This window comes from Laetiporus sulphureus (genome assembly GCF_001632365.1).
Source record: "Laetiporus sulphureus 93-53 unplaced genomic scaffold LAESUscaffold_70, whole genome shotgun sequence".
NCBI classification, from domain to species: Eukaryota; Fungi; Basidiomycota; class Agaricomycetes; order Polyporales; family Laetiporaceae; genus Laetiporus; species Laetiporus sulphureus.
The window spans coordinates 98,437-123,606 of NW_024468579.1; the positions used below are offsets into that span (position 1 = coordinate 98,437).

The 25,170-nt window shown below is 55.0% G+C and overlaps 10 protein-coding genes across 10 annotated transcripts; 5 read left to right on the forward strand and 5 right to left on the reverse strand.

Annotated features, from left to right (window-relative positions):
* Positions 1–43: 43 nt before the first annotated feature.
* On the forward strand, positions 44–3,270 carry LAESUDRAFT_522700 (ubiquitin carboxyl-terminal hydrolase 14). The gene is made up of 12 exons (XM_040902798.1): positions 44–241; positions 296–445; positions 502–796; positions 848–1,036; positions 1,092–1,210; positions 1,267–1,376; positions 1,430–2,086; positions 2,139–2,224; positions 2,277–2,372; positions 2,434–2,589; positions 2,644–2,771; positions 2,827–3,270. The coding sequence occupies exons 1-12, from the start codon at positions 140–142 to the stop codon at positions 3,163–3,165; spliced, it is 2,427 nt and encodes an 808-aa protein (XP_040758642.1). The 5' UTR covers positions 44–139; the 3' UTR covers positions 3,166–3,270.
* A 960-nt stretch (positions 3,271–4,230) lies between these two features.
* On the forward strand, positions 4,231–5,992 carry LAESUDRAFT_687473 (NAP-domain-containing protein). Its single transcript, XM_040905955.1, has 5 exons — positions 4,231–4,647; positions 4,712–5,198; positions 5,259–5,434; positions 5,493–5,621; positions 5,685–5,992. Exons 1-5 carry the CDS (start codon positions 4,303–4,305, stop codon positions 5,793–5,795), a joined length of 1,248 nt encoding a protein of 415 aa, XP_040758643.1. The 5' UTR covers positions 4,231–4,302; the 3' UTR covers positions 5,796–5,992.
* A 740-nt stretch (positions 5,993–6,732) lies between these two features.
* On the forward strand, positions 6,733–8,270 carry LAESUDRAFT_764222 (uncharacterized protein; the record flags this gene model as incomplete). The annotated part of the gene is made up of 7 exons (XM_040913399.1): positions 6,733–6,997; positions 7,056–7,235; positions 7,315–7,394; positions 7,450–7,833; positions 7,890–7,950; positions 8,005–8,063; positions 8,127–8,270. 7 exons carry the CDS (start codon positions 6,733–6,735, stop codon positions 8,268–8,270), a joined length of 1,173 nt encoding a protein of 390 aa, XP_040758644.1.
* Positions 8,271–8,837: 567 nt separating this feature from the next.
* Positions 8,838–10,551, reverse strand: LAESUDRAFT_665004 (DHH phosphoesterase; the record flags this gene model as incomplete). Its single annotated transcript, XM_040905162.1, has 6 exons — positions 8,838–8,926; positions 8,982–9,069; positions 9,146–9,397; positions 9,473–9,699; positions 9,761–10,323; positions 10,385–10,551. 6 exons carry the CDS (start codon positions 10,549–10,551, stop codon positions 8,838–8,840), a joined length of 1,386 nt encoding a protein of 461 aa, XP_040758645.1.
* A 612-nt stretch (positions 10,552–11,163) lies between these two features.
* Positions 11,164–12,700, reverse strand: LAESUDRAFT_816255 (uncharacterized protein). The gene is made up of 9 exons (XM_040914761.1): positions 12,469–12,700; positions 12,286–12,400; positions 12,202–12,235; positions 12,047–12,135; positions 11,961–11,991; positions 11,807–11,886; positions 11,717–11,745; positions 11,566–11,657; positions 11,164–11,511 (listed from the first exon to the last, which is right to left on the reverse strand). The coding sequence occupies exons 1-9, from the start codon at positions 12,492–12,494 to the stop codon at positions 11,396–11,398; spliced, it is 612 nt and encodes a 203-aa protein (XP_040758646.1). The 5' UTR covers positions 12,495–12,700; the 3' UTR covers positions 11,164–11,395.
* A 69-nt stretch (positions 12,701–12,769) lies between these two features.
* On the reverse strand, positions 12,770–13,867 carry LAESUDRAFT_745650 (vesicle transport v-snare protein vti1; the record flags this gene model as incomplete). Its single annotated transcript, XM_040911383.1, has 5 exons — positions 12,770–13,019; positions 13,085–13,146; positions 13,208–13,579; positions 13,640–13,698; positions 13,759–13,867. The coding sequence occupies 5 exons, from the start codon at positions 13,865–13,867 to the stop codon at positions 12,929–12,931; spliced, it is 693 nt and encodes a 230-aa protein (XP_040758647.1). The 3' UTR covers positions 12,770–12,928.
* A 133-nt stretch (positions 13,868–14,000) lies between these two features.
* On the forward strand, positions 14,001–15,013 carry LAESUDRAFT_731842 (prefoldin subunit 6). The gene is made up of 4 exons (XM_040910126.1): positions 14,001–14,145; positions 14,197–14,321; positions 14,379–14,439; positions 14,540–15,013. The coding sequence occupies exons 1-4, from the start codon at positions 14,011–14,013 to the stop codon at positions 14,609–14,611; spliced, it is 393 nt and encodes a 130-aa protein (XP_040758648.1). The 5' UTR covers positions 14,001–14,010; the 3' UTR covers positions 14,612–15,013.
* Positions 14,843–15,290, reverse strand: LAESUDRAFT_606879 (nucleic acid-binding protein; the record flags this gene model as incomplete). Its single annotated transcript, XM_040903126.1, has 3 exons — positions 14,843–15,021; positions 15,080–15,125; positions 15,186–15,290. Coding segments are annotated over 3 exons (330 nt in total), but the record flags the coding sequence as incomplete, so codon positions are not given.
* A 133-nt stretch (positions 15,291–15,423) lies between these two features.
* On the forward strand, positions 15,424–20,871 carry LAESUDRAFT_816259 (uncharacterized protein). Its single transcript, XM_040914762.1, has 7 exons — positions 15,424–15,826; positions 15,888–15,941; positions 15,995–18,498; positions 18,551–19,908; positions 19,957–20,188; positions 20,248–20,321; positions 20,373–20,871. The coding sequence occupies exons 1-7, from the start codon at positions 15,710–15,712 to the stop codon at positions 20,669–20,671; spliced, it is 4,638 nt and encodes a 1,545-aa protein (XP_040758650.1). The 5' UTR covers positions 15,424–15,709; the 3' UTR covers positions 20,672–20,871.
* Positions 20,689–25,042, reverse strand: LAESUDRAFT_731846 (uncharacterized protein). Its single transcript, XM_040910127.1, has 8 exons — positions 24,063–25,042; positions 23,721–23,858; positions 23,527–23,648; positions 21,798–23,474; positions 21,674–21,740; positions 21,453–21,621; positions 21,212–21,399; positions 20,689–21,156 (listed from the first exon to the last, which is right to left on the reverse strand). The coding sequence occupies exons 1-8, from the start codon at positions 24,990–24,992 to the stop codon at positions 20,953–20,955; spliced, it is 3,495 nt and encodes a 1,164-aa protein (XP_040758651.1). The 5' UTR covers positions 24,993–25,042; the 3' UTR covers positions 20,689–20,952.
* Positions 25,043–25,170: the final 128 nt, after the last annotated feature.

Below are 25,170 nucleotides of genomic sequence, written 5' to 3' on the forward strand. Positions count from 1 at the left end.
ACAGCTTCAGTCTGAATTTTGAATTTTTGTGATGCGCCGTCACGTGGCACTCGCCAGTATTTAGCGCGTGTGCACGCTTGGGCGCTTTGGGATACGCGTTGCACGCCTTCCATCAGTTACCAGCAATATTCAGTGATCCATGGCAGCGTGCAGTCATCTCAGCGACATCGCTCGTTTGCAGCCCCCAAAGCTGTCTCAGTCAGTGCACAGGGAGGAATGCACGCAATGCTTCGACAATCAGGTGGCGTCCGGGCGCAACGATTCGGTTGTCTTTGTTCTCTAACGAGACGTATAGGATCACCCGTTAGGCATTGATGTTTGCTTGACGTGTTTCAATGGCGGTTGTCTGGGAAGTGAGAGACACCATGCGCGGACGCATGTTCAGAAGAGCGGACATTCGTTCACGTTGAATATCAAGCGGAAGCTCAAGCCCTCCTCTAACCGGGTATACTTACTGTATGCGATCAATGCAATTCGCATATCTGAAACATTATCATTCAGACAGATGAGAAGGAGCCCCCTGCGAAGCTGCAGAAGCTCGCCATCGTCGAGGATCGTGACGAAGACAAGTACGACTTCAAGACCGTGCTCAAGTGCTGGAAATGCGATCCGCAGAACGGGCTCGAGATCCCAGATGCGATGGCCGACCCGCACGTCAAGGCGCTCAGCGACGGCGTGATGAAGTCGTTGTCTTCTGCACGCCAGTCAGAGGTCAAGGCTTGGGAGGAGGAGATCACGCCGTGCGAGCATACGCTGACGCTGCAACAGCAGGCTACGGGACATATTCTCGCTTCGGGTGAGTGGATCACATGCATTTAGTGGGTCATATGCGTGAAACGGCGAACAGGGCTCGCCCATTGCTCAAAGTGCGACTTGAAGGAGAACTTGTGGCTTTGTCTCACATGTGGTTCTCTCGGTTGCGGACGTCAGCAGTTCGGCGGCCTCGGTGGCAATGGACATGGTTTGCAGCATTATGAGGAGAGCCATCATCCAGTCAGCGTCAAACTAGGAACGATCACGCCAGAGGGCGACGCAGGTGGGATCTCCTTTCTTTGCGTGCGATACTTTGTGCTTAACAGTGTCCTTCCCAGATATCTACTGTTACACATGCAATGATGCAAAGACGGATCCCGAGCTCGCTGCACACCTCGCTACGTTTGGTATCAACGTGCAGACGCAGACAAAGACGGAAAAATCCATGACGGAGCTAGTAAGCATAACTGTTGCCAGTAATTCCCGCGTCGCGTTTTCTCACATCCCTTAAAGCAAATCGAGCACAACCTCAAATTCGACTTTTCGCTTACAGATGAGTCCGGCAAGGCGCTCGAGCCCGTCTTCGGACCTGGCCTCACTGGCCTCTCCAATCTAGGCAACAGGCAAGTTAATCTCGCATGATTTCATGCTGTGTCTAAACCTAATTTTGTGCCAGCTGCTACATGGCCTCGGTCATCCAAACCCTCTTCTCCCTACCGGCCTTCCGCGAGAGGTACCTTCCCTCCGCTGCAGCGCACTGGCAGGCCTGCACGGAATCGCTCCCGGCGAACTGTGTCGACTGCCAGATGTACAAGCTTGCGGATGGCCTGCTTTCCGGGCGCTACTCACACCCACGTCCGGCCTCAGCCCCAAGAGACCCGAAAGCAACGAATCCGCTCGCACACGACTCTCCCACTCCCGTGTTCCAGGAAGGTGTGCGCCCAAGTGGGTTTAAGGCTCTCGTCGGGCGCGGGCATGAGGAGTTTGCGACGATGCGCCAGCAGGACGCGGAAGAGTTCTTCACGTACCTCTTGACCGTGCTTAAGAGGCACGCGAAGCGTATTGGGGTGAGCGCACAGGAGGATCCGACACGTGTATTTGATTTTGGAATGGAGCAGCTGCTCCAATGCGGAGAATGTAAGCGGGTGAGGTACAGGGTGGACGAGATGGAGGTCGTAAGTGTGCCTGTGCCCGCGAGGGAGAGGGGGAAGGATGAAGAAGGAAAGACACTGTATCAGGAGGTGGAGCTGAAGGAATGTTTGGATATCCTCACAGGCACGGAAGCGCTCGAGTACAAATGTCCAGCGTGCCAAAAGAATGTCATCGCGACAAAGTCTGTGTCGTCTCTACCGTTTTGAAAATTCTACTGATCAAACGATTCACAGACGCTCACGATTTGCTACTTTCCCTCAAGTGCTAGTCGTTCATGCTAAAAAGTTCCAGTTGGTCAACTGGGTCCCTGCTAAGCTTGGTACGAGCACATTTATGCTTCACTGGAGGTTACGCTCATATTGATCACTCAGACATCCCCCTCAATGTCTCAGACTCACTGCAGCTCGACGAATACCTTGGACGTGGCCTGCAATCTGGTGAGATTGAGCTCCCAGAAGATCAAACTGGTGCGTCGGAGCATGATCAGATGATGTGCGTGACGGTGATGTTCACGAGGATACTGGATAGCCGCTCCCGGCCTGCCCCAGTTCAACGAAGCGGCAATGGCTCAGTTGGAAGCAATGGGATTCCCGGCCATCCGCTGTCAGAAGGCGCTCCTTGCTACGGGGAACAACGATGCGGAAACTGCGATGGAGTGGCTTTTCGCGCACATGGAGGACCCGGGTAATTGTCATCTTTAATCGTACTGCTGATCGATCGCTGACCGTCTGTTCGCAGATATCGACTCCCCCATCCAGGTGTCAAGCGCCGGTGGCTCCGCATCGGAGCCATCGCAAGAGCAAATTAACGTGCTCTCAGACATGGGCTTCACCCACGCCCAAGCGCGGAAGGCGCTACGGGAGACGGTACGAGTTGTGCGCTCCGACGCCGCTGCGCAGCTGATCAGGTCGCATTGTATAGGGCATGGACGTCGAGCGCGCGGTAGAGTGGTTGTTCTCGCACCCTGATGACACGGGTGAGGACGCTCCGGCGGGTGGCAGGGAGGCGTCCAAGTCCAAGTCAAGCACGGTGGGCGGGTCGACGGAGCTGCCGGCGCGTTATCGGCTGAAGGCGTTCATCTCGCATAAGGGCCCGTCAGTGCACTCGGGGCACTACGTCGCGCACATCCGAGTGGAAGACGTGGCGGTGGGTGGAGAGAGCTGGGTGCTGTTCAATGACGAGAAGGTGGTCAAGGCGGATGCGGAGAGCGTGCGGGAGCTGAAGAAGCTGGCGTATCTGTACGTGTATGAACGGGTGTAGCAGTGGACATGGCAGTGTAAGCGAAATGTACTATCATGAATTAGCATATACTCGATGACTTTAAACAGACATGCTCAGTAGCGCAGAAGTCGGTGAAGTGGAAGCTTCTCGAGGCCCAAGCGCTCAATCCTTCCCTAATGCTTGGGGTTACAGTGATTGGAATGGGGGTAGCGCATGGGTTCCCCAGTCTGCGAATAGGCTGGGCGTGATTAAGGTATGGCTGGGCTTAGGTCCATGCGGTAGGTAAGATGACTGCACATCAACAAGCGCACATACCTTCTGGGATTGTTTGCTCACTGTGCATGCATCAGATCTCAGACACAACAGTGTGCGAGGGCTTGTATGCAACTGCGCCATCGACCGTGCTTAGTGCTGACACTGTTCGCAATTCTGTGGTCTTCATGCGCACGAGAGGAAGAGTGCCGGCATGTCGCTTTGCACGGCTGAATGTGGGAATGGAAGAACTTATGCAGACGAACAGCACCATTCAGCAGCTCTCGATGGCATAGTGCGTCAACGGAAGAGCTTCTTACAGTAACGTGCGTACTGTGATTCGCTGTGGTGTATTACACTGAATCTGCAACCCCTTGATGGTTTAGTAAACACCTTCAAGTCTTTGGGCCAAGTATGATGCCTGGCGATTGCACAGCTTGCGTCATTTGCCTCTCACCAGAACAATCTTCGATGTTGGTCGCGAGTGCGTAAGTGCGTATTTACTACTATATGGTCCTACTCATCTAGTTGCAGTCTCTCCATCGTAGCTGATTGATCGATAATATCTTGTGGCCATCTGCCGCTGATCGCTGCACATCGGGTACCAGCGTGCTCGCAGTGCCCATGCACCATGACTTGACCCGCTTTGTACGTATACGGGCTGGTATTGCGGTGAAGAAGGACGATAGCAAAGATAACAGTAGTGATTACTGAAGTGTATCACTCTAGTTTACGTTTAACACCAGGTGTTAGCTTTGCCAGCTGCCCTGCGCCCTGCATTAGCGCGAACGCCTAAAGCCACGCCTTGAGTTCTTTCAAACTCCGCCCGCGTGGCTTTTTTCGCTTTGTCTAGCCAGGCGCCCTTGCTCTTGCTTGTCATTTCGCCTTTGCCTCCCCTTTCTTTTCTTTCTCTTTCTGCCAACCATGTCCGACAAGATTTCCTTTGCACATTCCGACATCACCGCTCCCACCCCGCAGAATACGCCTTTGACGCACGCGCCCATCGCTGCCGGCCTCTCGCGCCCCACCGTTCCCGACATCAGCGAAGATAATGAGCCTGAGGAAGAGGACGCCAACTCGGCCATGCAGCATGCTATGCTCGGCATGGTTCAGGGAAAACTAGCAGGGCTGCTCGGAAAGAGTTCGGGCTACGTCGAGAACCTGCCCGTCGAGGTCAAAAAGAGCGTCGAGGCGCTCAAGGGGGTGCAGGTGAAGCAGGTTGAGCTGCAGAACCAGTACAAGCGCGAGTGTCTCGCGCTCGAGAAGAAGGTGTGCATACATCGCGTCCGACGCGCTGTGCAGGATGAGATCTCTGATAATGCTGGTTCTGCAGTATCTCGAGCTTCAGACCCCGCTTTACGATCGCCGACATGCAATCATTACGGGTAAGGCGCAACCTACGCCTGAGGAGATCGAGGCCGGCGAAAAGGAGTCGCTCAAGGACGATCCGGACCACACTCCGTTGCCAAAAGACACCCCTGCGTCTGGGATCCCCGAATTCTGGCTCACTGCACTCAGGAACCATGTTGCCCTGTCAGAGTTGATCACGGATAGGGATGCTGTTGCGCTCAAGCACCTCGCTGACATCCGCCTGTCATACTTACCTCCTACCGACCCCAAACCCGGCTTCAAGCTCTCTTTTGTATTCACTCCGAACGAGTTTTTCGAGAACGAAGTGCTCGAGAAGACGTATCTATATCAGGAGGAGGTGGGCTACTCAGGTGACTTCATGTATGACCGTGCGATTGGCACGGACATTAAGTGGAAGGAGGATAAGGATTTGACAAAAGAGTTCGAGATCAAGAAGCAGAGGAACAAGAGTGAGTGCCGATTAGGCTCGTGGTGATTGGCTATCCCTGAGCCTTGCATTTCATTTTTAGATACAAATCGGACACGTCTGGTTCGCAAGGCACGTCCAACAGATTCATTCTTCAACTTCTTCAACCCGCCACAGCCGCCGGATGAGAACGAGGAGGAGGTCGATGAAGAGGAGCTTGACGAGCTCGAGGAGAAACTCGAGATCGATTATCAGATCGGCGAGGACATTAAAGAGAAGGTACGCATCCTTCGCTTTTCCTGTGGCGCTTCTTATTGAGACTGACCACACCGTGCAGATCATTCCCCGTGCGATTGACTTCTTCACGGGCAAGGCGCTAGAGTACGAGGACCTCGATGAGGATGAGGATGATTTTGAGGACATCGAGGATGACGACGACGATGAGGATCGCTTCGAGGCCGAGGAGGTATGCTCTGTCTCCTGCTTAGAACGTTTCCGCATGCTTATGCCCATCTGCGCTCGATATCAGGATTCCGACTCGGATGCGGACGTACCCGCGAGGAGGCGTGCTCCGCCCAAGGGCCGTGGGGCCGCAGGCGCGAACAACAACGTCAACCCGGAGGAGTGCAAGCAGCAGTGATTTCTCCGTCCTTAGCTGAGATGTTGCTGTTCGTCAGTTACAGTGAGCCTGGTCTTCGCCAGCGTAATCATCCGTTGCCTTTCCTGCAATGCTCATGTCCCAATCATGGTTCCATTCCTGTCCTCATTCTTCCTTTGTTCTCGTACGAACTCATGTACCTCTGAAACGGTGCTGTTCTTATATTTGCTCGTGAATCCCTACAAATTGCCCATGTCACTCCTTCTCAAAGTGCTATTCTCTTGTATCTGTTTGCGAAAATGCAAAGAATATATGAGCCATGGAACAACGATGGCGTACTGGCGGACGCGAAGCGGAGAATCTTGCTTTCACGATTTACACTTTTAATCAGATACCAGCGACATCAACATCGCAACGTTGCATTTCGGTCTACACGTTCGATTGCTGGTGTACACAGGCTGGTAGCTACCCTCGCGTATCCCTAGGAGGATGGGCGCCTTCACGATCACGTGCGGTTTATAAGCGCCCTCTGGAAAGGTACTTTAAAGTGCTGCTTAAGCTTGTGGTCATTTTCTTCCCGACATCATCATCGGCCGCTTTCCGGGTCGCGTAGCGCACTCTCGAACGCTCTTTGCTGGGTAAGAGCTACAGCCGAGTGGCCACCAGCTACGTCCGAAACCACTACGCCACTCCACAGCTGAGTGGCGGCAGCCGGCGGCCCCGAAACACATAATAGGCAGCCTTCTGCTCTACATCCGCAGGCTGCTGTATACCGTTTTTCCTGTCTGCAAACCACTGCGCTCTCCAAATCTCATACCTCCGTCAAGCTCTAAAATCACAATGAATCCCGAATTGCGAGAATCTACTCGCGGAATGCCCGTGTTCTTCATGGACAGGTAGGCAATCTGCAGCCCACATACCGATTTATTCTCACAGATAGTGTAGCAATGAGAACATGCGCGTCCTCGATTCAGCCAGCATGGACCTCCTGGAGAGTGCGAACGCGCCCGTTGAGACGCTCCAAAAGCTGCTAGATGCAGGCGCGTCGCTCAACGCATTGGACCCGTTCGGCAACGAGGCCGTCTTGCATAAGGCGGCGAAGGCGGGGAACGTGCGCAATGTTGCCTGGCTTCTCGAACACGGTGCGAAGTGGAATTTTGGTGCTACTATGCCAGGCCAGCTTGCGCTCCAGAACGGACACAAGGAGTGCTACGATGTTATATTCGAGCATGCCGTTAAGGAACGTACGTGTTTCCCATTCCGGAAAGAACTGACTTACCGTTGATAACGGGCTTTGATCAGAATATGAGCGCTTCAGTAAGCCATACAAGCCCGTACAGGAAGAAGAATGGGAGGTCACCATCGATCAGAAGCGCGCTGACAACAAAGAATGGGTTGAGACCTCAAAGTTAGGCATGTATGATAAAGTGCTCCTCGATCATGGCGGTGTCGGCGTCATGATGGAATGGGAGCGGCCGATCAGTGAGCGTTCTGCCCCCCCCCCCCCCCCCCCCCCCCCCCTTCGCCTATATATCCATTTGCTTACCACCGTTTACTCCAGTGAAGAAGACTGCGAGCCTTTTGCTCGACGGCTTAGGGAAGGGTAAACGTGTCCTCAATATCGGGTTCGGCATGGGCATCGTGTGTACCGTTCATTGTTGTAGCCATCCGTTCCTTACCGTGCATATGTTCACAGATCGATACCTTCTTCCAGTCGTATGAGCCCTCGCACCACACCATCATCGAGGCGCATCCGCAATTGCTGAAATACATGCGCCGCACCGGGTGGTACAACAAACCGAACGTGCGCATTCTAGAGGGCCGCTGGCAGGAGTTCCTCCTCCCCGCAGAGCGCGAGAAGCTCAGGGGCACCGAGCGCCTCATGCGGATGACCGTCACGAGTGGCGAAGCGGTCTTGCGCGGCGTTGGTAAATTCGACGTCGTGTATTTTGATACGTTCCAGGAGGGGTACTGGGGCGGGCTCGATTTCTTCCGATGCGTGCCTGGGCTGCTGCTGAACGAGCAGAGCCGGTTCTCGTTCTTTCATGGGCATGGACGACATTATGAGTTCCTTTACCGAGTGCGTGGCTTGATGCATTTATAGAGTAGAATGCCTGACTATATGCGCGCGGTTAGGTCATTGCAGAGGTCGCGAAGCGGCAGCTCAGGGACATTGGACTGGACACAGAGTGGTATAGTGCGTATTCAGTGTTCTTGATTGCAGATCGCAAGCTGACGCTGTCACATCCAGAGGTCACAGTGGACCCAAAGACAATGTTCCTGTCGGTGGTCAAGAGGGAATGCGGCGATGTAAGCGAATTTCTGATATCTCCTTGTAAGTCTGTGTCGTCTCATGCATCATACACTCTGCAGGAGCAGAAACATCCGCATTTGATCCCGATCTGCACGCCCATCAAGAAACCTGGACTCATGGGTGAGGAGACTGCCAAAGTCATTGATACTTCGGAGACTTCGAAGACTAGTTCGGAGCCTGGTGCTGCAATCACGCCTGTCTGATACATGTAAGGTCATCGTTTGATGTGAGATGGTTCCAAGGACTCTATGCTTCGTTGTTTTTTTTGCTGGTGAGAATATGACAAGAAATCGCATCACTTGTATCTCTCTCTGCTCGCTGTTTGTAACCATTGTACTAGCAAAGAAGCTGTGAAACCTTGTATACTAGGTCTCCAAAGTCTCCGTTAGTGTTTATGAAATGTTTCGAGTCATCGAGCACCTGATCAAGCTTCAAGTTTACACTGCGCTTGCAACGAGAGCAGCACCTCAGATTACAGAATCTATATAGCGTGTGAGTTCGACAAGTGGATGTCCGGAATGAAGCTGCCAGGACAGGCGGGACGTGAAACGCCCACGTGACCGTGTCGAGCGCCGGTGGGGAGCCGTGAGCGCTTGAAGAGATTTTAACTCATCTCTTGGTAGTCTATCATAATACCTCTGCAGACTCTCATATTCAGGAAGAAATACTCGTAGAACGCTCTCAGGATATATGCATTAATACATACATGACAACAGTACTGCTGTAGGCTCTATTGCTTCAAGTTCCGCCCTCTGGATCTGGAAAGCTCGTCAAGGCTTCCTCCTGATCCATCCCTCCAATGTGTTCGTCTGCGCCGGTTCTTGATCGGTACCCGTCTTTCTCTTCTTTCTCTGTGATCCTGTAGAACAGTATGTGTTACTGACTTGCTTTTGTGTGGTGATTTGATGTAGCACTTCCTGCCCCAAGCTCCACTGGCTCTGCGTCGAGCATCACACTCCAGAGTCGCTCGAAGTCCTGCGTGCGGACGATCCCTCCGCTAGCCTGTAGTCGATGGGAGCATCAGCATGCTGAATATGCATCGTAAAGAATTCCGAAGGGAGGGGGACCGCGTCATCACCTGCTTATGTCCTCTCGCGAAGTCCTCACCCATCTTCGCGCGTAAACCCGGCACGCGATCTGCATAATCCTTCAGCATCTCGATGATGTTGATATCCCCATCATCTGCAGGCTTTCCACCGTGTTTCGCGCAGCGCGCGACGCGGCAGGCAAAGTTGGTCATTCCTTGACCGGGGAGGTAGCCGTCGTTCGCGCACATGACCATTTCCAGCCGGGTGGATTTGAGCGTGGATGCCCAGCGGGTGGCGATCAGCTGTGCCGTGTCCGAACATCAATCAGTGCGCCATCATGAATAACGGTTTATTTGTGGTCGCAGGTGCGGACTTACCGGGTGGACCTGTGCGCCGCTCGAGATCCGGATGAGGGCGACGCGCCCGTCTCCGGAGAACGTCGGTGCGGTGTGTGCGCAGCGCTGTGTCTCCTCGCGGACCTCTTTGCGCGCTGCGTGCAGACGGCGGGCGTGCAGGTTGGAAGGGGAGACGAGCTCGCGCGGGGAGGAGGTGTTGAGGAGCGCGGTCCAGGCGGAGAGGACGTCGTAGCGCGCGGTGCGGCGGGCTGGTTGGTGTGTTAGCGGAATGGACGTATGTCATGATGATGGGTGGGTGGAGACACTGACGAGCGTTCAGGAGGCTGACGGCCTCGTTTGAGACTTTCTTTGAGTATCGTTTGATACAGTCCCGCATATCGGGGAAGGGCGGATCCCAGCGAAATGCGGTGCCGAGGTCGCCTATTGTCCCCATGACGCATAGATATTCTAGCTGTTCGATGATCTCAGCAGATCCAGAGACTGCAAGTACGAGCGGTCGGCAGAGGATATATGCGAGCGTCGAAGATGTGGCCACGGGCTCGTGATGCGCGGCTGACAGGACCTGTGCGCCATCGGGGAACGCGTCGCTCTGGTGGTGGTCGACGATGAGCGTCCTCACGCTGGCGTCGTCGGCGATTGGGGGACATGCGCGGCTGCCTTGATCGGCGAGGATGATGTAGCGTGGGCCGTGGCGGGCGATGGCGGCGCGCTCGGAGGCAGCGTGTACGTTGGAGCCTTTGGCGACGAAGTGCACGGAGAGGAGGGAGGGCGCGAGGCCGAGAGCGAGCAGGGTACGGTGGAGGATGAACCCGGAGCAGAGACCGTCTGCGTCCTTGTCAGGGAGGAGGAGGACGGGTTGCTGTGCATGCGCGCTGTAAGTCCAGTTCAATTAGAGGGTTTCTCGTGTTTGACAAGGGAGAAGGAATGTTGTACCATTCAGTGAGAAATGCGCGGGCGGCCGTGACAGCTTCTTGACTTGCTGGCCATCCGTTTGCAGTTGAGATTGGCACATCAGAGTCATCTGGAGTTGGGCCTGCAAGTGTGGGAGGCGAGCTGTGCTTGTCCGCCACCCTGCTCTCCGTGCGTGGTCGCTTTCTCATTTGTCGTGGGAGCTTGGATGGCGCTAAAAGACGTCGGATGTGTTCAGCAGCAGCTGAAATATAAGGAAAGCTGCCTGTTGATGAATTTATGCTGAGCATGCGCACGAGGGAGGAGGCTTTCAATTGTCGGTTGAGTGCTTGCTCGAGCTGCTGTCAGCCCTCGTGTCCTAACCTTAACACAAGGTTTCCACTAGCGATGAACAATCCACCGTATCCTCGGTGCATCTTGCGCTGAATTGTTGAATATAATCACGGTACAAGTGAGGCTCACGGATGCGTCGGCCGTGTTCCAACACGAGGCGGGCCAGTGGCCACACGGGCACGTCAGGCCCCTCTTTCCCGCCAACCACCACCGTCTCAACTGGGGAGCCCGAGTCGCGATGCTGGTCGTCACAAAGTGGGTCTCCTCCCCACTGGAGCCGTTGCTCCCTCGTCATAGAAAGCTTTGCGTCTAATCACCCTACCTAGTCGAGAACAATTAGTTGCGCGTTACGCATCTCATCAAGACGAATTGAGGTAACTCGATATCGGCAAAGGCGCAGCGAACCGATAAGCTGATCTTGCCAGAAACACCATACGAGTCTATCAGATATGCTCACTGTCGTATCTAATGACCAGCTCTCCCTTAATTACATTCTGCATATATTCTCTGAACACATATTGTCGGTAATCTATACAAAGTACTTACATGCCCCAGGCGCGCGGCTACGCTAATATACAAGTCAGCCGGCTCTAGCTCTAGTGGGTATGTGGACTGACGAATGAGACCCTGAACAATGCTGATGAAGCAAAGCAATGAAGCCCTCGTTGGCAACGACGTAGACCTCCTCGGCCGCCCTCACGTTTAGAAGCTCTTCGATGGCATGCCCATCTCCGCTGCGTTCATCGAGTCATTAACGCTAGCAACGACCAGCTCAGCTGCGCGTGCGTCCCTCGCGTTCACCGCACTCAGGTACGCATCTACAGGGAGAAGCGTCAGCTCACATCTTGAGGAAAGGTGCAAGAGACACGTACTCCAGAACAAAGCTACGACGCCAATTGTAAAGAAACGCAGGTGCGCGGGCACATACGCGAAGTTGATCACCTGTGTCGGTACGAATACACACCTTTCCGTCACTTAGCGTCAGCTCTCTAGTCTATACAGTGCAATAGTGAGAAAACGTACCAATTCCGGAAAACAGTCGGTACGTATGACTGTATTGCGGGCCTTGAGTCAGAACAATCGACGCGTGCGAGGCATCTAATGGGAACTCACCTCGCTGATACGTTCAAAGGCAGCTGCGATGGGTTTGCCCTCCAAGAGCGTCATAGAGCTAAAGAAGAATCCAATAACAACTACAACAGGTTGGGCAAAATAGTAAGTACGTCAGTGAACTCGATCGTCTTTGCAGAGTGTGTCCAAGGCGCACATGGTGTGAACGTGGTCTGATCTAACCACACCTGTCAATCTAAGTAAGCGACGCATACACTAAGCATCTATGCAGATCGCGCGCACCTTGTAAACGACGGACTTGAGAGGCGTGGAGAATTGCAGACGATTAAGTAGCCCCAGCCACTTGGTGAGGAGAGGACCAAATAGACAGCCTGGCATGCGCCAAATATTCATCAAACCTAATGATTACTGCAAGCGAGCAAGCGTGGCCAGCGCACCTCCATAGAACGCCGTCCGTGCCGTCCGCGCGAGCTACGCATTCATGAGCCGTGAATGCAAGCACCCCAGAACAAGCAGCTCACATCGTGGTTCATGCTCTTCCTCTCAAATGCCTGCTGTGCGATGACATCTCCCATGCCGAACATGAAGGCGGCCGAGGCGCACTGTGTGAGCATCGGTCTGCGGATAAGCGAAGCACTATGTAGGAGCCACGGCAATTTCATTGTCATCACTGTGTCCTTAGAGGAAATTACAGGCCAGCTCACTTGAATGCAGCGAGGAACGAGGCCATGGTCGTGGCTCAATTGATGGTCTGAGCGGAGGGTATGGTGCGACGACGGCTAGCAGGTATATAAAGCTACCCAAAGGCGCGAACAGAAAAGCGATTAGACTACAGAGCGTCGATGGCGACCAGGAAGCGAAGCAGAGAGGAGAGATGGGGAGCCAGAGTGGGAGCGAAAATGCGGGGTCGGAGCATTTTATAGAGCGCCTCAGTTGTGGGGAAATGCAAAGCTCCGTCGAGGCGCGTCGGTCCGCAGCGCGCCGCGCCAGTTTCAGCCAATCAGCGGAATGGTCTAACAGCGAGAATGAATCCAGCAATAGAGTACACAGTCAATGAAGGTATAGAAGGATCTACATAAATAATAACGAGAGGCACAAAGTGTTCAGTCCCATCGATAATCGCCCTACAAGATGAAAGAGAGCGAAAGAGGGGAGGCACAACGATCAGTGCCAGAGCTTCGCCCACAGGATGACGAGAATGAGCAGGACGAGCACAACGACGATCGCCCCAATGACGACGCGCTGCTGGTACATCCTGCATTCAGATCCATCTATCAGACAACGATGAACGGAAACCACGAGAAAGCGGAAACCGCGCACCGTCTAATCATCTTCTTCAACGTACCAGACGCACGGTCAATCGACGTATCAGCACGTTGCAGCTACAATACACCACAAACCATCAGAACGCACTCTCACTCAAAACATACTACAAGCGCTCACCGTATCCCTCGAATTCTGTATCTGCTCCCTTTGCACCCGCAGACTCCTCAATATATCCGTCCCTTGCTCCTCCGTCTCCAGCGCAATCCTGTGGCTCTCCTGCAGCCGCCTTGAGCCATCCTCTAACAATGTCGTCCCCGCCAGCAAGCGCGTCCGGTCGCTCGTCGCGCCGTACGGGTCGTCGGAGAGCGGCGCGCCCATCCCATCCCGTGCGCCGCCGCCGAGAAGGTCCGCGCGCGATGCCTGCGCATGCAGGTCTTTCGCGAGCTTCTTGTACCGCTGCAGCTCCGCCTTGGAGGATTTGATGCGCGCTTGGTAGGACGGCTTGATGGACTGCGGGATGCCCTGGATCTCTATTTCCATTTGAGAGACCTGGATGAAGGACGTCCATGGTTTGAGCCCAAGTAAGCGCACTGGCATAGGAAAACGCACCATCTCATCCGCCTCGTCCAGCTCCATCTCTGCCCGCCGCAGAGCGGCCTTGCGCTGCTCTGCACCATATTCCCATGTCAGTCAGCGATGTAGCAACAGCGTACCCTGCAAACACTTACCTGGCTGCTCTCCTCTCGCATCTCCTTCGACCTTATCCCGAATGCTAGAGACAATCTGCTGAAAGTCCTGCTCGTACGAGTCGAACAGCGCGGTCGGTGAGTTGTCCATGGTCGACCAGCGTACCGGGCGAATAGGCGCCGCCGCTGCGCCATCCTCGGCCTCGGGCACAGCCGTGTTTTGGCCTGTTTGGTTGCCCAATTTCGATTAAGTCTACTGTAGTCTTGAGAGAGGCATGCTGAACGCTTCGCATCATGTCTCTCGCACTGCAGGAACGTCTGCAGACGGCGTCGACCGACTACCAGAAGTTACAGAATGATACATCGAATGCCGTGGAGGCGCGACAGCGGCTGGAAGCACAGCTCTCGGAGAACGAGCTCGTGAAGAAAGTGCGCGTAGATTGCTACTGTTCGTCGACGAAACCTCATCCTCTCTTGCAGGAGTTTGCTCAACTCACGGAAAGTAACACGGTGTACAAACTGATAGGTCCCATCCTAGTGAAACAAGAGCAGGCAGAAGCGAAGAGCAATGTCGAGACGCGGCTCGAGTTCATCCGCGGAGAGATGTACGTCCGTCTCCTCACTCGGCTCGCAGTAGATACTCACCCGCTCTTCGACCATAGCAAGCGAATCGAGGCACAGCTGAAAGATCTTGACGAGAAATCATACGAGAAGAAGCTAGAGGTGAGTCGACGCTGTTGGCCTTACGTCTCCGCGACGCGACTCTGGGGGGCTGCGTTCGATGACATTCCTCGTACCTCTAACATTCGAAACACAACTCCAGCTCGTCGAAACCCAGGCGGCTCTCCAGCAGCAGCTCAACCCGCAAGGGCCACCCGCTGCCGTCCCCGCATGACACCGAAGTTGTATTGTAGCCATTATACTATCATTTTGCTGTCACCACCAGCCTGAGTGCTTTCCGCAGTGTTATGCCCGAGTAGCTGCGAATGCGATGCGATGGATGTCTTTGACACGCGATCATCTTGAGATCTTCCTCTCAGTGATTGTGATTGAGGTTGAGACTGTCGTTACAGGGATGTCATGTAGCAGCAGTGGCGAGCGGAGCCTCGGGCGCTGCGCCCGACTCTGCGGCAGCATTTGCTGCGGTCTCACGCTGAGAGCTTTCGTCCTCCCGCTGAGAGATTTTGGCATGTGCCTTCTCGCGCTCGCCCTCCGGGCTTTTGATAATCTCCTCCAGTATGAAACGTTTGCGCGCAGAGATCGGTGGGCAATTCCGGATGAGCACCATGTCTCCGTGCCGTAGCTCTGGACGACGCGAGCGTGATATCAGTATGCACTCAATGCGATCATAGACTATGCGCACGGTCGTGCTCATCGTGAGTGAGGAACTTCTTGCTCCTTTCCAGCAGCTGCAGGACGAATAGCAGGTTGATGAGCACCAACAACTTGAGAATGAGTTAGAGGCTCACCTTGCCTGTACGGGGATGAGGCTCGATCCGCGTCACCGTCACCGTCGCGGTTTTCTTCATGAACCCAACTTTCGTGACCAAACCCTTGAACGACATAGGCGGCATCGTGACTAGCGCAAGGGACAAGGGACGGACTTGCAAAAGTCGGTCGATCACCCAAAGGCACCTGATTACATAATCCAATGTCCGGCGTTCCAGCCATAATTACTTGCCGACTCGTAACCAGAATACTGCTGCTCGCTGTCCCGCACAGCGTCCTTGGTGTTATCTACGCCGTCCCACTCCTTTCCTGGCTCCTCGCTTCGCGTCCGCGGCGTCCAGCTGGTCTACCTAATCAACGTTTTTACCTAATACCTGGTCGGTGTGCTGTCTTTTTGGCTTCGTCGCAGCATCACTCGGCTCCGTAACTGCCTACCCGTCGATGCCACTGCTCGCTCGCCTTACTGGTTCTTATACGTCGCTGTCCTTTGATTTGTGTGCTTGTCGCTGCCGTCGCCTTCACTTGAGCTCTACACTGCACGTCGATGGACGCCACAGATCTTCGTCGGTGGACCCGGTTCGCTGCCAAGGGCGGCATAGGCACTTGCACTGCTCTCCAGGACTGCGTGGCTGAGTCTTCGGAGGATCTCATGTTTATGAAGGTAAGCCGTACAGGTACCTCACAACCCTCGGAAGAAGCTGTATGCACATGACGTATCGTAGGACGACAACATCACTGTCCTCGTACAATTGGCGGACAAGAAGGATATGTATCTGGTAGGTGCCACTTTCTACTCAACCGCGAGCTTCAAGCGTGATGTTTGTCTCAGGGATATTGCGAAGGCGTAGTCGGGCGCTTCCACGGCTCCCTCGTCCGCTTCCATGGCCGCCTCAAGAAACCAGTTATGACCCGCCGCTCCTCTTCCAACACATTGCTCTCCAAAAGCCGGCCATCTTCATCGCAGAGTGCACTGACAGTCACTGCGCGTGACTTTATGTCACCTCCCCTGCCTTCCGAAGGCTCTCCTGCGCCCACACGAGCATCGACCCCCAGGATGTCGTATTCCTTGTCTACCTCGTCCTCCTTCATGACAGAGTCCTCAAGCACAAATACGCTCACCACGTCACCCGTCTCTGAAACTGCGTCTCCTCTGCCCTCTGCACAGCCATTACAGGATGACGGATCGCATATGCGCTCCGATAGTCCGTCGACAATGTCCACTGCACTAGACTCTGCTCCGCCGGCCGCTGCAAGTTTCTCTCGAGGAGAAAAGGATGATGCCGTCAGGATTATGCGCAGCCCGTCGGCGGCTCAGTCTTCTACGCACGGTGGCAAGGACAGCATTTCGTCAACGCATACATTTGGTGCTCCTCCTTCCTCAGTTGCGCCTCTAAACATCCGAAAGCAGAGATCATTGGACCAACAAAATGAGCCACGTGCCGCTGGCATCCCGGACACTCCAGAGAGCTCTCAGCTGTCTTTCTCTGATGTGGAGAACGATCCACGGATTTCTGCAGTGTCATCTGATGGTATTACTGGCGTAGGCATTTCTCTTTTGCAAGGGCTTATAGGCAGCAGGGAAGAGGACAATGTGTCTGTACACAGTCAGCATAGTAGAGCTTCCACTCCTCAAGTGGATAAGCCCGATCGAACCTCAAGTTCAACTTCATTTCACCAAATGGCAGGAGAGTCATTCTCATCTTCGCGTTCAGACGATGGCTCCGACGCCGACTCTTCCACCTCAGAAGGCGCGCACCGATCGCTTGCAGATCCCGATTTCCAACCCCCAGTCCCATTGTATGCGCGCGCCGCTCGCGACTCGGACGTCCTCCCGCGCAATTCTATGCACGGCTCCGTTGCCGGGTCCGAGCTCAGCACGTCCGACTGGTCGGACATCTACGACAACTACCGCTACTCACGTTTCTCGATGGCATCCAAGATGTCGCGGCTCTCGCAGGGCTCGTTGCGCCTCGCTGTCCCTGACCATCAGGTCCCACCCATACCTCCTGACTTGCAGAGTTCCGCAAACGCTTCGGAGGTGCGGGCAGCAGCTCCCGGGAATCAACAAGCGGCCCTGGAGAGTGTGAAGCGCGATGTCAGTAACCAGGAGACGGTTTCCAAAGTGGATGCCTCCCGGACAGAGGTCCGCGCAAGTCCCGAAAAAATGGAAGGTGATCCAGGGCCGGCATCAATGGTCGAAGGTGAGCGGTCCAAAGGTACCGTGAAGGGCAAGCCGTCGCCTCTGGAGCTCATGGGTGGGCGAGCGCCGTCGCCTCTGCTGCACTCGTCGTTTGCTTCGCCCGAAGGACCGCTGAGCCCTCGTTCGATGAGATCGTTTGTCTCCCCACCGCCGGGCTCACCTCCAGCCACGAACGTGCAGCAACCTGCCACGAACATGCTTGTCGTCCGGCCGCAAGAAGAACAAGATTTGCGCCCGTACAGCCCTGCTGTCCAAGCAAGCAATGCATCTGTCGTCGAAGTCGATGAGCGTCAGCGAGTATCTGCATACGCGGTGATAGAAGACGAGGGAAATGCATATAATAGCATTGTATCTCCTCATGACGCCCATCTAACTTCTCCGACGAGCCCGACTAGTCGTGCACCGTTCCCTCCCTCACCGATACCGCCCTCATCGCCTCTCCTACCGTACTCATCCCCCGTTCCTCCAGCATCGCCCTCCACTCCGACATCTCCGCCGCCTCTGTACCAAATACCATTAGCACTCCAGCCGCATGCTCGCCCGCAGCCTGCGAATCGCCCATTGAACGAGGCCTCCACCTTCACGCGCAGGAGCCTCTTCATGCCGCACCCGCACGCGCCCAAGCCCTCCGGGACCCCCGCTGGGCCTATGTACGGCCGTCAGCCCATGCCATCGTCAGGCCCGTCCCACCACAGAGGGGGGCCGCCGGCAGGATCGGCGACCCAGACTCTGCACATGGCGTTGGCATCGGGCCGTGGTCGGCACATAACGATCTACGCGCGATTCGACCATGATCTGGCAAACTCGAGCGGGCCCGTGCCGATCTTCTTCTGTCTTGAGCCGCCGAACAATATCCCTGCAAACCGACCGATGCCTGTCAAGTCGCAGAGCGCGTCGGCTGCGTCTCCTGCACCGTCACCGGCACCAGATGGTCAGGTGCTACTGAACCGTTCTCTGACTGAGTCCCCCAGGCCGACAGATCCCAACGGAGAACCTGGCAGACCGGAGTCCACGACGAGGGTCATTCCGCGTCAGAACTTCTTCCCGCAGGCTCCTGGAGTGCGTCCTAGGTCCAGATCGTTCTCAGGTTTCGATTCAACCACGGTGGATATGTTGTCGCTGAAAGTGAAAAGGTCAGTGTTTGTCTTCATTCCCATAAACACACATACTGAGTCGTTCATGTAGCTCGGTGGGGGATCTGTCATCAGGCGACGTATCGCCGGCAGGAGTTGTTACCATGCGGTCGAAGTCGGCTACTTCTACCCCTGCTGCGGCTCGCTCGCCTATGCCTTTGCCTTCGCCGCAGCGCGCCACGGTGTCTCATTCCACATCGGTTGTCAGGACTGTGCAGAAACCGTCTCCGTTGTCGCTATCCCAGAACAATGTTGTGGTTGCTTCAGCGTCTCCGATGTCTGTGACCTCTGCCTCTAGTAGTCCGAGACCTGGACCCCGACAGCTTCCCCCGGCTGCATCTTCCGCACCTGGATCGCCTGAGCCTCGAATGAACTTATTCGATAGAGCATTCACCAGCAGTCCATTGCAGAGGGAGGCCCGCTCTGGAGGAGGTTCGTTGGTTTGTCATCCGTCGAAGGTAACCCTGAAGTCTGAACCGTCAACATCTAGCCCGCCAGCGTCTCCCCGGTCTCCATCTAATGGGTCGTTTCAAGTGATTAGGCGCAGCCAATCGTCGATTCTGCCCAGTGCTAAGGCTTCTGGAGGAGACGAACTATCTAGGCCGAGCATGTCTTCGCTGGGAGGCCACTCAGTTAAGGATGATACTAGACATTCGCATGATACACAATGGAATGTTCCTTCCCCATCAACCGGGTCTGATTCTCCGGAGACCGTATCCCACCCTCGTGCGGGATCATCGCGGTCGACGACCTCTCCTTCTCTCTTACGCGTGCCCACTGGTGACCGATCCACGCCTAACCACAGTCCGGTCGCTGGCGCCTTCTCATTTGAGTCGTTTGACAAAAGGACAGTCTCTGTCAAAGACATGGACTTCGAATTGGTCAGGCCAGCCATTCCGCATTCACCCTTGGCGGCAAGTAGTGTAGACTCGCTACCTCTCACAATACCGAGCCCGAGGGATGAGACTGCAACCATGTCGTTCCCGGATGCTAGTGCCATCACCATAAGACAACCCTCCCTCGATCACAACACGCACGAGCCGAAGAGCCCCAAGGTTTCTAACAGTCCGGAAGTGCAAGCTCACCGTCAGCGAGAGCTTCGTTGGATGTCAATCATGACGTCTGTCCCAGCCTCTCAGTCCAGGAAGTCCAAGAAGGTCAGAAAACTAGTTCTCGAGGGCGTGCCTACGTCTGTACGCTATGTGGTGTGGGCACACCTAACAGACAGCAAGGCCAAACGCGTTGACGGCATCTACGCACGGCTGGGTCAATGTAGTCGAGTAGCGTCGATCGAAAATATTCAGAATGATGCGAAGGCGCTCTTTGCAGAGGAACCTCTCCAAGAGCAGTCCTTGGTCAACCTATTGCAAGCGTATCTTACGATGGTACCAGACATCGACTACAACAGAGGTAGGTTGAATCGGCTCGACCTAAATAACCGCTCAACCATCATTGCAGGTCTTGCACTCATTGCGAGCAAACTTCTGGTCCAGTCTCCAGAAGAGGATGCTTTCTGGACGTTCGTGTCCATGATGGATTCGCATTTACGCCCATATTTCTCACAGCAGCCGATCCAATTGGAAGTTGATGCCTCCCTATTCGCCAGAGCTCTGGAGTCGAACGACGCCATCCTGTCCAAGAAAATATACATTGACATGGCGATCTCACCGGCTGCCGTCTGTCGGCCTTGGTGGGTCCTCTCTAGTTATTGAATTCGAGACGACAACTGAATTGCATGCTCTCCCTTAGGCTCACATCTGTATTCGCAGGAGCTCTCCCACAGGAGTTCGTTTATCGTATTTGGGACGTCTTCCTGTTCGATGGTGCGTTTTCTAGCCATCTTGCTCCTTTCCTCCGCTGAAGCCGCTGTTCAGGAGTACCATTCCTCTTCCGCGTCGGTCTGGCCATCATGAGTTGCTGTCGGCGTATGCTGTTGCAATGCCAGAGTCAACAGTCGCTTCTGACCATTCTGACTCGTCCGCCCATCTCGTCCTTACCACCGGCTGCTGATTCATTCATTGAGCTTGCATTTTCCATGAAAATCCGAGACGATGACTTATTCAAACAACGCAAACAGATGGAGGCACAATTGAAGCGTCAAACCCAAAATCGCGGGCTATCGTCTGTCAGTTCCCGCGGCCTTACGCCTATAATTTCATTACCTAGGAGTTAATATCGTAGCTTACCACGTCAACAGTACATTGCTCTGTTTTATACCCTAACATAGTCTACATGTCACTAATGTAGCATACCATATCCGCAGATTCTTTCATGTGCCCGTTCCAGTACCCGTCCTTTCCGCATCTTGCACGTATGATTATTGCCGCATGGATTCCACCGGCATTCGCAGCTTTGCATGAATATAACTCCACCAGATTACTTTCTTGAACAGATGGAGCACGTCGATTGAAAATTCCGATAAATGTACAAGGCTGAGCTACACTAGATCTTACACTACTTCTCGCTGGATACTCTGCTGGACGGACTTTCCCAGTCGATTTCTTGGTGAAGGGCAGCATTCAGGATCAGCTCGTGGCTGTAGATAGGATAGCCGTTCTCAGCTAGCGGGCGCCATATCGAGATGTCTGCCGGCGTAGAGATGATGTACCGATCATCGTGGCCGTTCAAAATTCGAAGGGTGGGTGTCTGCGTCAAAAGCTATGCAGTATTTCAGCCAAAAAAATGCACGGATAAAATATTCTCAAAGGCCTACCTGCCCACCACTGGCCATGACGACGTTTTTCAAGAGCTTCGTATCGACTGGTACCTTCGGCGTGGCATAGAAGCTCATTCCCGCAAATAGTTTGCCGTTATTCTCCTTCGCCCGGAGCAAGGCGTCGGACAACTTGAAGCCATACTTGCTTTCGCTGGCCGGGTCAACCAGCAAGTAATCTTTCTCCGCTGCTCAAAAAGGATATGACAACAACACAAAGGCACAGAAATGCAATACTCACGCAACAAACGTTTGCGCGCCGCGGATGCGAGCAACCATTTCTCGTTCAGGATGTAAGGTGCGACCGCCATCGCGCACAGGAACTTCTCCGTGCGGACGAGACTCTTGACGACGAGGTGCGTGCATTCGGCAGGCTTTGTCGTCATCTTCGCTCCGAGCTTCGTTAGTGCCTGTGCATAGGGTAATAAACGAGAAACAATCAGAGGAGAAAGTTGAACTTACCCTGATGACCTCGTCCGAAACGGCGATCTGAGTCGTCATAATGTAAATAGGCTTATTGCTTGTATGGCTAAATCGTAGTTCAGCTGAGCAACGAAGACTTATAACGCTGAGGTGCAGAACATACCTAGGCGCGACCTCCTTCCCTGTACTCAACGGCTTCCATCGTGTGAATTCTCCGTCATCCTCGCTAACGTCCGAGTCGTCGCCTCCTTTCTCCTGTTTCGTCGATGTCCGCCGCTGCGTTGTCCCCTTCTGCCTTTGACTGCCAGCATTCAACCGCACTTTCTTCTTCTCTGGACCAGTATCGTCCTCCTGTTCATCTTCATGTGCAAACGAAGCCCTCTTCTTTCCCTTCGTGCTCCTAGCATCTACATCCTTCCCCCTGCTCTTTCCCTTTCCTTCTTCTAACGTCTGCTCGCTTTCCCATGCGGGCTTGACGTGGCCCCGTTTCATCTCCTTCTGGAAGTTCATAACGTCGGGCATGATCTCATTCTTCAACCGCTGGCTCGCCTTTGTCGCCGCAGATCGCCTCGAGCTCATACGGGTGCCTGCGCTCGTATCTAGCAGGCTCGGACTGCCGATGGACACCGCAGGAGCGTCATCCTGTCCATCCTTCTGCGCCGTCCGCGCGCTGGACCTACCCGCACGCGCACTTTGGCTCTTTGTCGCGGCTGCAGACGCCGATTCGCGAACAACCTTTCTCGCCGACTGTTTCGGTGCCTCTTGCGCCTCGGCATGCTCGGACCCTGCCCTCGCTGTCGACTTTCGCGGTGAATTAGGCGCCGAGGGCTGCGACGAGTATACCGCGGCCACCGTTGGCACAACGACGGAGACTCGACGCTTCGACTTGGGGGGCGACTCGGCGAGGACGTCATCGGAGGTGAGAGCAGGAGCAGTCCGTGAGGTCTTTGCTACTGCAGCTGACTTGGAGGATCTCTTCGGCGGTTCGAGGTCGGGTTCGTCCTCATCCTCATCTTCTTCTTCAACCTCGGCATGCCGCGCAGCTTTGGATGACTTTTCCCGACCTGTACTCTCGGTCTTCGCAGCACCTTTCACCTTCATCCGACTGCGCACTGAAGGTTTCCTGACCTCAGATGCGTCCTGTTCGTCCTCTTCTTCCGCTGGAGCCGCAGGCCCACTCTTCCGCCTGGAGGCTGTGGAGCTCTTCTGGTGCGCTGCTATCGCAGACGGTCGCTCATCATCGGACACACGTCTGGCATTCGCCGATTTGACCTGACGCCTCGTCGATACCGCTTGCCGCGACCCCATCTTCTCGTCTTCGGCTTCCAAACCTTTCACAGGAACGACCTGTCTTTCTTCCTCCTGTGCATTAGTGCCACGGACCGCGGCCCGCTTCTTCTTTGCCGATACCGCATCCTCCTTCGGTCGCTCCCCATCGACGTCCATTGCATCCTGCTCCTCAACCCTCAGCTCCTGCTCGAGGTACCCGCCCATGCTCACATCCCCAATCACCTCGTCTGTCATCATCACCGCCTCCTCCACCTCCCTCGCTTCTCGCGCGCTATTCGCCGTGCCCTCCAGCCCCTCCGCCAGCCCCTCCGCCTCCTCACCAACGCCTTCAACCGCGAGCGCCTCCAGCTCGACCGGGTCGTACGTCACCTTCCCGGCCGCACGCGGCTCCGCGAGGGTCTGACTGTAGTCGATGCCAGGCGGGAACGTGATGTATCGCGTCTGTGCGGGTGTGAGCCCGCGCCAATGGGCGAAACAGTCTTCAAGCCAAGTGTGATTCACGACGGGAATCGACCACGACTGGGCTTTCTCGGTCTTTGTGCCTGAGATGCTGGGTTGCAGAGGTCAGTGACAGACAAAGGAGGATGACACGGAGGACGTACAAAGCCGCGATGACGACCGTGTTCTTTGGCGACATGCTTGGCGTGAACTGCGCGCCCATTGTCATGATCAGCTTCTTGAGATAATCGCGGTGTCGTCCAGTGTAGTTAGTGATAGTGATGATCTGCACGAGGGCGTGTCAACGACGAAACGGAAGGAGCACGAACCGGCATCACGAAGACCACACGCGACTTACATGAGATGAGAAACCTTCGATGGGTTTTCGGGGTATTGGGTAGTGCAAGAGCTGATCGGTCGGCCGAGAAAGGTGGCCTGAAGCTCTACAGTACCATAGCCAGGATAAGGTGCCGATGGTCTTGTTCGTTTTGAATGCCTAAGATTTAAGTTGCGATTAGCCTATGCATCACAGTACAACATATCGACTATGTCGCTGCACATCAACATGCGACAAACGGGCGAAGAGGCGCAAACCACGCAGCAACGTGTGAAAAGAAGAAGACGGTGTATTCGGTATCCACACTCCGTAGACGGCCCATCGTAGGCCATGCGAATGGACAAAAAATGCAACTACACGCACCTTGACATAAGCCGGCCCCGACCTATACTTTGTCACCAGAACATCCGCCTCGCCCACCTTCTCCGCCTCCTCCTCCGCAATCTCCGCAGACGACCCCGACTCCAGCAGTTCGAGCTGAGCGACGTTCCCGCCCTCACGCCGGATATCCGCCTCGTGCGCTGCCCGCTGCCTTTCATTGAACCCAAGCGACGCACTCAGCAGCACCTTCATGCCTTTCCATATATTGCGAGACCGTGCGCGTCTGGCAGGTAGGTCAGCGCCGTCTGCGACAGCCGTTTCAAAGAACGCCTTTTTCCCCTTCGGTATCCTATGCGACTTGAGCGTATCCTTCCCGTCTTCGCCCGCGTGGAGCTTGAGCACCGCAGGCTCTGGCCACTCATACTCGGCCGTCGGGAGGCCCTTGATGCCCAATCTCACCGAATCATCAAACCAGTGAGGAAGAATGACGACCATGCCGGTCTTGTCGCGGAAGTGCATCGCGGTCTCGTACATCTGGCTGCCAGGCGCGAGAGCGAAGAGGTGTGTGACGTCGCGGGTGAGGGTCACGCGCCACTGTCCGCCTAGGGCTGTGATCGCAGCCGAGAGAAGCTCGAGGTCAGATTGGGAGAGGTCGACCGCAGAGGCTGTCACTCCAGAGAAGAGATGCGCAGGGTCGGGTGTGTAGTACTCGGGCGGTTGGATGCCACCCAAGATGCGCGACCGCTCGACCCACGTCGGCGTGACGAGACGTGCTTTGCTGCCGTCGGGGAGGACTTCCAGCGAGTCGCGGTCGGGGAGGGACGTCGTGATGAAGTGCGTTAGGGACGGGTCGTCGAGTGCGACGGCCACCGCGCCTCCTTCGTCGAGCACTTGTGCGAGCTGGTCGCGCGTGTCCGTCGGCAGGGTGAGAGTGATATAGTAGCCCACTCCAGCAAAGATGTCGTCCTCCATGTCGTGAGCAGGATGCTGTTCGAGAGAAAGCGGATGGCGTATGTAGCGAGGCAGGAGCACGGCCGTGAGAGTTCCGTGTTCGCGTTAAACGCGTGCACATGATGCGTGACTGTCGCGTCCGTCACGTCACTGTGGCCACTACTTCTAGTGGCTCGCCACCACACAAACGTCGATAGAA